Source organism: Bombina bombina, chromosome 4 (assembly GCF_027579735.1).
Source record: "Bombina bombina isolate aBomBom1 chromosome 4, aBomBom1.pri, whole genome shotgun sequence".
NCBI classification, from domain to species: domain Eukaryota; kingdom Metazoa; phylum Chordata; class Amphibia; order Anura; family Bombinatoridae; genus Bombina; species Bombina bombina.
The window spans coordinates 34894986-34904607 of NC_069502.1; the positions used below are offsets into that span (position 1 = coordinate 34894986).

The 9622-nt window shown below is 39.5% G+C and overlaps 1 protein-coding gene across 1 annotated transcript in view; it reads right to left on the reverse strand.

Annotated features, from left to right (window-relative positions):
- GTF3C2 (general transcription factor IIIC subunit 2) overlaps nt 1–9140 on the reverse strand; it is a 452236-nt gene extending 443096 nt beyond the window's left edge. Inside the window, exon 1 of the mRNA XM_053710988.1 lies at nt 8785–9140. Coding sequence (XP_053566963.1) covers nt 8785–9091 — 307 coding nt within the window. The 5' untranslated portion in view covers nt 9092–9140. The remainder of the gene's footprint in view (nt 1–8784) is intronic.
- Between the last annotated feature and the right edge of the window lie 482 nt (nt 9141–9622).

Here is a 9622-nt window from a genome sequence, read left to right on the forward strand (position 1 = left end):
GAGTCCATGAGCTAGTGACGTATGGGATATACATTCCTACCAGGAGGGGCAAACTTTCCCAAACCTCAAAATGCCTATAAATACACCCCTCACCACACCCACAAATCAGTTTAACGAATAGCCAAGAAGTGGGGTGATAAGAAAAAAGTGCGAAGCATAAAAATAAGGAATTGGAATAATTGTGCTTTATACAAAAAAATCATAACCACCACAAAAAAGGGTGGGCCTCATGGTCTCTTGCTAATATGAAAGAAATGAATTTATCAGGTAAGTTCTTACATAAATTATGTTTTCTTTCATGTAATTAGCAAGAGTCCATGAGCTAGTGACGTATGGGATAATGACTACCCAAGATGTGGATCTTCCACGCAAGAGTCACTAGAGAGGGAGGGATAAAATAAAGACAGCCAATTCCGCTGAAAAAAATCCACACCCAAAAATAAAGAAAAAAACTGAAAATATAAGCAGAAGATTCAAACTGAAACAGCTGCCTGAAGTACTTTTCTACCAAAGACAGCTTCAGAAGAAGAAAACACATCAAAATGGTAGAATTTAGTAAAAATATGCAAAGAAGACCAAGTTGCTGCTTTGCAAATCTGATCAACCGAAGCATCATTCCTAAACGCCCAGGAAGTAGAAACTGACCTAGTAGAATGAGCTGTAATCCTTTGAGGCGGAGTTTTACCCGACTCGACATAAGCATGATGAATTAAAGATTTCAACCAAGATGCCAAAGAAATGGCAGAGGCCTTCTGACCTTTCCTAGAACCGGAAAAGATAACAAATAGACTAGAAGTCTTTCGGAAATTCTTAGTAGCTTCAACATAATATTTCAAAGCTCTAACTACATCCAAAGAATACAATGATTTCTCCTTAGAATTCTTAGGATTAGGACATAATGAAGGAACCACAATTTCTCTACTAATGTTGTTAGAATTCACAACCTTAGGTAAAAATTTAAAAGAAGTTCGCAACACCGCCTTATCCTGGTGAAAAATCAGAAAAGGAGACTCACAAGAAAGAGCAGATAATTCAGAAACTCTTCTGGCAGAAGAGATGGCCAAAAGGAACAAAACTTTCCAAGAAAGTAATTTAATGTCCAATGAATGCATAGGTTCAAACGGAGGAGCTTGAAGAGCCCCCAGAACCAAATTCAAACTCCAAGGAGGAGAAATTGATTTAATGACAGGTTTTATACGAACCAAAGCTTGTACAAAACAATGAATATCAGGAAGATTAGCAATCTTTCTGTGAAAAAGAACAGAAAGAGCCGAGATTTGTCCTTTCAAGGAACTTGCAGACAAACCTTATCCAAACCATCCTGAAGAAACTGCAAAATTCTCGGAATTCTAAAAGAATGCCAGGAAAAGTGATGAGAAAGACACCAAGAAATGTAAGTCTTCCAGACTCTATAATAAATCTCCCTAGATACAGATTTACGAGCCTGTAACATAGTATTAAATCACAGAGTCAGAGAAACCTCTTTGACTAAGAATCAAGCGTTCAATCTCCATACCTTTAAATTTAAGGATTTGAGATCCTGATGGAAAAAAAGGACCTTGCGACAGAAGGTCTGGTCTTAACGGAAGAGTCCACGGTTGGCAACTGGCCATCCGGACAAGATCCGCATACCAAAACCTGTGAGGCCATGCTGGAGCTACCAGCAGAACAAACGAGCATTCCTTCAGAATCTTGGAGATTACCCTTGGAAGAAGAACTAGAGGCGGAAAGATATAGGCAGGATGATACTTCCAAGGAAGTGACAATGCATTCACTGCTTCCGCTTGAGGATCCCTGGATCTGGACAGATACCTGGGAAGTTTCTTGTTTAGATGAGAGGCCATCAGATCTATTTCTGGAAGTCCCCACATTTGAACAATCTGAAGAAATACCTCTGGGTGAAGAGACCATTCGCCCGGATGCAACGTTTGGCGACTGAGATAATCCACTTCCCAATTGTCTATACCTGGGATATGAACCGCAGAGATTAGAAAGGAGCTGGATTCCGCCCAAACCAGAATTTGAGATACTTCTTCCATAGCCAGAGGACTGTGAGTCCCTCCTTGATGATTGATGTATGCCATAGTTTTGACATTGTCTGTCTGAAAACAAATGAACGATTCTCTCTTCAGAAGAGGCCAAGAATGAAGAGCTCTGAAAATTGCACGGAGTTCCAAAATATTGATCGGCAATCTCACCTCCTGAGATTCCCAAACCCCTTGTGCCGTCAGAGACCCCCACACAGCTCCCCAACCTGTCAGACTTAAATCTGTTGAAATTACAGTCCAGGTCGGAAGAACAAAAGAAGCCCCCTGAACTAAACGATGGTGATCTGTCCACCACGTCAGAGAGTGTCGTACAATCGGTTTTAAAGATATTAATTGAGATATCTTTGTGTAATCCCTGCACCATTGGTTCAGCATACAGAGCTGAAGAGGTCACATGTGAAAACGAGCAAAGGGGATCGCGTCCGATGCAGCAGTCATAAGACCTAGAATTTCCATGCATAAGGCTACCGAAGGGAATGATTGTGACTGAAGGTTTCGACAAGCTGAAATCAATTTTAGACGTCTCTTGTCTGTCAAAGACAGAGTCATGGACACTGAATCTATCTGGAAACCCAAAAAGGTTACCCTTGTCTGAGGAATCAATGAACTTTTCGGTAAATTGATCCTCCAACCATGATCTTGAAGAAACAACACAAGTCGATTCGTATGAGATTCTGCTAAATGAGAAGACTGAGCAAGTACCAAGATATCGTCCAAATAAGGAAATACCACAATACCCTGTTCTCTGATTACAGACAGAAGGGCACCGAGAACCTTTGTAAAAATTCTTGGAGCTGTTGCTAGGCCAAACGGCAGAGCCACAAACTGGTAATGCTTGTCCAGGAACGAGAATCTCAGAAACTGATAGTGAGCTGGATGAATCAGAATATGCAGATATGCATCCTGTAAATCTATTGTAGACATATAATGCCCTTGCTGAACAAAAGGCAGGATAGTCCTTACAGTTACCATTTTGAATGTTGGTATCCTTACATAACGATTCAATATTTTTAGATCCAGAACTGGTCTGAAGGAATTCTCCTTCTTTGGTACAATGAAGAGATTCGAATAAAACCCCAGCCCCTGTTCCAGAACTGGAACTGGCATAATTACTCCAGCCAACTCTAGATCTGAAACACATTTCAGAAATGCTTGAGCTTTCGCTGGGTTTACTGGGACACGGGAAAGAAAAAATCTCTTTGCAGGAGGTCTTATCTTGAAACCAATTCTGTACCCTTCTGAAACAATGTTCTGAATCCAAAGATTGTGAACGGAATTGAACCAAATTTCTTTGAAAAAACTTAATCTGCCCCCTACCAGCTGAGCTGGAATGAGGGCCACACCTTCATGTGGACTTAGAAGCTGGCTTTGCTTTTCTAGAAGGCTTGGATTTATTCCAGACTGGAGATGGTTTCCAAACTGAAACTGACCTGAGGATGAAGGATCAGGCTTTTGTTCTTTGTTGAAACGAAAGGAACGAAAACTATTATTAGACCTGTTTTTACCCTTAGATTTTTTATCCTGTGGTAAAAAAGTTCCTTTCCCACCAGTAACAGTTGAGATAATAGAATCCAACTGAGAACCAAATAATTTATTACCCTGGAAAGAAAGGGAAAGTAGAGTCGATTTAGAAGACATATCAGCATTCCAAGTTTTAAGCCATAAAGCTCTTCTAGCTAAAATAGCTAGAGACATAAACCTGACATCAACTCTAATAATATCAAAAATGGCATCACAGATAAAATTATTAGCATGTTGAAGAAGAATAATAATGCTATGAGAATCATGATCTGTTACTTGTTGTGCTAAAGTTTCCAACCAAAAAGTTGAAGCTGCAGCAACATCCGCCAAAGATATAGCAGGTCTAAGAAGATTACCTGAACACAAATAAGCTTTTCTTAGAAAAGATTCAATTTTCCTATCTAAAGGATCCTTAAAGGAAGTACCATCTGCCGTAGGAATAGTAGTACGTTTAGCAAGGGTAGAGATAGCCCCATCAACTTTAGGGATTTTGTCCCAAAACTCTAATCTGTCAGACGGCACAGGATATAATTGCTTAAAACGTTTAGAAGGAGTAAATGAATTACCCAAATTATTCCATTCCCTGGAAATTACTTCAGAAATAGCACCAGGAACAGGAAAAACTTCTGGAATGACTACAGGAGATTTAAAGACCTTGTCTAAACGTTTAGATTTAGTATCAAGAGGACCAGAATCCTCAATTTCTAATGCAATTAGGACTTCTTTAAGTAAAGAACGGATAAATTCCATTTTAAATAAATATGACGATTTATCAGCATCAACCTCTGAGACAGAATCCTCTGAACCAGAAGAATCATCAGAATCAGAATGATGATGTTCATTTAAAAATTCATCTGGATAAAGAGAAGTTTTAAAAGACTTTTTATGTTTACCAGAAGGAGGAATAACAGACATAGCCTTCTTAATGGATTCAGAAACAAAATCTCTTATGTTATCAGGAACATTCTGAACATTAGATGTTGATGGAACTGCAACAGGTAATGGTACTTTACTAAAGGAAATATTTTCTGCATTAACAAGTTTGTCATGACATTTAATACAAACAACAGCTGGAGGAACAACTACCAAAAGTTTACAGCAGATACACTTAGCTTTGGTAGTTCCAGCACCCGGCAGCGATTTTCCAGAAGTATCTTCTGACTCAGATGCAACGTGGGACATCTTGCAATATGTAATAGAAAAAACAACATATAAAGCAAAATTGATCAAATTCCTTAAATGACAGTTTCAGGAATGGGAAAAAATGCCAGTGAACAAGCTTCTAGCAACCAGAAGCAATAAATAACGAGACTTAAATAAAGTGGAGACAAAAAAATGACGCCCACATTATTTGGCGCCTAAATGCTATTGGCGCCAAAAATGACGCCACATCCAGAACGCCGACATTTTTGGCGCGAAAAACGTCAAAAAAATGACGCAACTTCCGGCGACACGTATGACGCTGGAAACAGAAAAAAAATTTCGCGCCAAGAAAGTCCACGCCAAGAATGACGCAATAAAATGAAGCATTTTCAGCCCCCGCGAGCCTAACAGCCCACAGGGAAAAGTCAAATTTTAAGGTAAAATAAAAATTGATATATTCAAATGCATTATCCCAAATATGAAACTGACTGTCTGAAATAAGGAAATGTTGAACATCCTGAGTCAAGGCAAATAAATGTTTGAATACATATATTTAGAACTTTATAAAAAAAGTGCCCAACCATAGCTTTAGAGTGTCACAGAAAATAAGACTTACTTACCCCAGGACACTCATCTACATGTTGTAGAAAGCCAAACCAGTACTGAAACGAAAATCAGCAGAGGTAATGGTATATATATATAAGAGTATATCGTCGATCTGAAAAGGGAGGTAAGAGATGAATCTCTACGACCGATAACAGAGAACCTATGAAATAGACCCCGTAGAAGGAGATCATTGAATTCAAATAGGCAATACTCTCATAACATCCCTCTGACATTCACTGCACGCTGAGAGGAAAACCGGGCTCCAACTTGCTACGGAGCGCATATCAACGTAGAATCTAGCACAAACTTACTTCACCACCTCCATAGGAGGCAAAGTTTGTAAAACTGATTTGTGGGTGTGGTGAGGGGTGTATTTATAGGCATTTTGAGGTTTGGGAAACTTTGCCCCTCCTGGTAGGAATGTATATCCCATACGTCACTAGCTCATGGACTCTTGCTAATTACATGAAAGAAATGAAGATTTATCAGCATCAACCTCTGAGACAGAATCCTCTGAACCAGAGGAATCATTATCAGAATCAGAAAGATGATGTTCATTTAAAAATTCATCTGAAAAATGAGAAGTTTTAAAAGACTTTTTACGTTTACTAGAAGGAGGAAAAACAGACATAGCCTTCTTAATGGATTTAGAAACAAAATCTCTTATGTTATCAGGAACACTCTGAGTATTAGATGTTGACAGAACAGCAACAGGTAATGTAACAGTACTAAAGGAAATATTATCTGCATTAACAAGTTTGTCATGACAATCAGTACAAACAACAGCTGGAGGAACAGATACCATAAGTTTACAGCAGATACACTTAGCTTTGGTAGCTCCAGCACCAGGCAGCGATTTTCCAGAAGTATCTTCTGACTCAGTTTCAACGTGGGACATCTTGCAATATGTAATAGAGAAAACAACATATAAAGCAAAATTGATCAAATTCCTTAAATGACAGTTTTAGGAATGGGAAAAAATGCCAGTGAACAAGCTTCTAGCAACCAGAAGCAATAAATAATGAGACTTAAATAATGTGGAGACAATAGTGACGCCCATATTTTTTTTTAGCGCCAAAAAAGACGCCCACATTATTTGGCGCCTAAATGCTTTTGGCGCCAAAAATGACGCCACATCCGGAACGCCGACACCTTTGGCGCAAAAGAACGTCAAAAATGACGCAACTTCAGACGACACGTATGACGCCGGAAACAGAATTTTTGCGCCAAAAAAGTCCGCGCCAAGAATGACGCAATAAAATGAAGCATTTTCAGCCCCCGCGAGCCTAACAGCCCACAGGGAAAAAGTCAAATTTTAAGGTAAGAAAAAATTGATTTATTCATATGCATTATCCCAAATATGAAACTGACTGTCTGAAATAAGGAAAGTTGAACATCCTGAGTCAAGGCAAATAAATGTTTGAATACATATATTTAGAACTTTATAAAAAAGTGCCCACCATAGCTTAGAGTGTCACAGAAAATAAGGCTTACTTACCCCAGGACACTCATCTACATGTTGTAGAAAGCCAAACCAGTACTGAAACGAAAATCAGTAGAGGTAATGGTATATATATAAGAGTATATCGTCGATCTGAAAAGGGAGGTAAGAGATGAATCTCTACGACCGATAACAGAGAACCTATGAAATAGACCCCGTAGAAGGAGATCATTGAATTCAAATAGGCAATACTCTCTTCACATCCCTCTGACATTCACTGCACGCTGAGAGGAAAACCGGGCTCCAACCTGCTGCGGAGCGCATATCAACGTAGAATCTAGCACAAACTTACTTCACCACCTCCATAGAAGGCAAAGTTTGTAAAACTGAATTGTGGGTGTGGTGAGGGGTGTATTTATAGGCATTTTGAGGTTTGGGAAACTTTGCCCCTCCTGGTAGGAATGTATATCCCATACGTCACTAGCTCATGGACTCTTGCTAATTACATGAAAGAAAATGCAAATAGCATAGCCCTCTGATAGAGAAAAAATCAAGAGGCAAACATAAATGGGGTATTGAAATAATGAAAAAGTTTAGTTACGTTGTGTGTCATTTTTTGGCGCCAAAAAAAACCCGGAAATGACACACTTGCGTCACTAATGACGCAACCGTGTGAAAGGTCTCGGTGTCAAGTATGATTCCGGAAATGACGAACTTGTGTCATAGACTTACCTTTTCGCGCCAAAAAATGACGCAATAAAGTTTAGCATTTGTCGCACCCGCGGGCCTAATACCGCCCGCAATTTGTAAGAAGTAGTCAATTGAAAAAAAGACTAAACCCCAGGTAAGAAATAAATTTCATTTTTAAAAGATGTTTATATTCCCCAAATATGAAACTGACAGTCTGCAGAAGGAAATACATGAACCTGACTCATGGCAAATATAAGTACAATACATATATTTAGAACTTTATATAAATGCATAAAGTGCCAAACCATAGCTGGGGTGCCTTAAGTAATAAAAAACATACTTACCAAAAGACACCCATCCACATATAGCAGATAGCCAAACCAGTACAGAAACAGTTATCAGTAGAGGTAATGGTAATTTGAGAGTATATCGTCGATCTGAAAAGGGAGGTAGGAGATGAATCTCTACGACCAATAACAGAGAACCCATGAAATAGACCCCCGTTAGGGAAATCATCGTATTCAATAAGTGATACTCCCTTCACGTCCCTCTGACATTCGCTGTACTATGAGAGGAATCGGGCTTCAACAATGCTGAGAAGCGCATATCAACGTAGAAATCTTAGCACAAACTTACTTCACCACCTCCATAGGAGGCAAAGTTTGTAAAACTGAATTGTGGGTGTGGTGAGGGGTGTATTTATAGGCATTTTGAGGTTTGGGAAACTTTGCCCCTCCTGGTAGGATTGTATATCCCATATGTCACTAGCTCATGGACTCTTGCCAATTACATGAAAGAAATACTTATTTATGTAACAAATACCGAATAGGGCCATAGGCAGCAGCAGCACCTAGTAATGGCTACAAGAATATACAGCATAAAACACTGCTGGCTATCTAAACACAGAATGGCGTCATTTGTGCTACCTGCTACACATTCACCAGCTGATAAAAAAAAACGGTACTTCCTGGTGACCTTTATCTCATCTAAGGAGCAAGGGATTCTTCTTTAATCTTTTTCTTCTATTTTATAACAATATTCTAAATGTAACTTAATGGCTTCTAAACAGCTATTTAAGACCAACAAGCAATGCCCACAAGGTATCACTTTCTGCGTGCAGGCCATCCCCTCTAATAATGCAATAGATCTCCTCACAGCATCCCCATATTTACAGAATGCTGATCCCAATATCATACAAAGCTATACTTTATAGCACACCCAAAAAGACTGTACCACTAGCTATGCACAAATGTTCAGTCCCCTGAAAGGCCCATAAAAATGCTGCAATACCCCAGCTTAATAACACAGAAAGCATGGTATGGCCAGAGGACTTACGCTGATCAGAATGCACAGAGGAGTCATTCACCGCACTCTCCTGAGGGTCACACAAGGACAACATGGACAACCTTCTGCGACAGTCACCTGGCTCGGCTGCATCTTTCACAGGACACTCCATGGGTTGAGGATCCCGAGTGTTAGGGAACCGTCCAAATGCTACTAACTCCTCCGGCTTTATCCCACCAGGAAGCAAAACTCTAACCTTGGCCAGACCAGCGAGAGGCTGCATGACTGTCTCTTCTGCTCCCAGAACCATGGCAGCACCAGCAACCTGCTTGTAATCCTCAGGCACAGAGGGGTCCATCAAAGTAAAAGGCTTAAAATAAGACCCTGATCACATCTTAAATGGGCAGCTCTGCATCTGTGAAGAGAGACAGAATATAAAATTCCAGTTACCTCAAATGCAATTTCACATGTTTAAAATATTCAAAGCAGACCCAATAATACAAAAATATCACGTAAATGAGATCAGTAGTATCGGAGTACAAAATAAATTCTTCAAGAAGTTATGTTCTCCACACTCAAAGAAAAATCTATCACACAGATAGTGGGGGAGATGAAATAAACAAACTAATATAAACTGTTCTACAGCCACAGAAACTGTTCACAGCAATTTCACAAAATACATTTTGATACAAAAAATGTGATTACAGTAATTTACATATATTATAGCCTCCAGAATAAAAACAGAATTTATGCTTACCTGATAAATTACTTTCTCTTGCGGTGTATACAGCCCACGGATTCATCCTTTACTTATGGGATATTCTCATTCCCTACAGGAAGTGGCAAAGAGAGCACACAGCAGAGCTGTCCATATAGCTCCCCCTCTAGC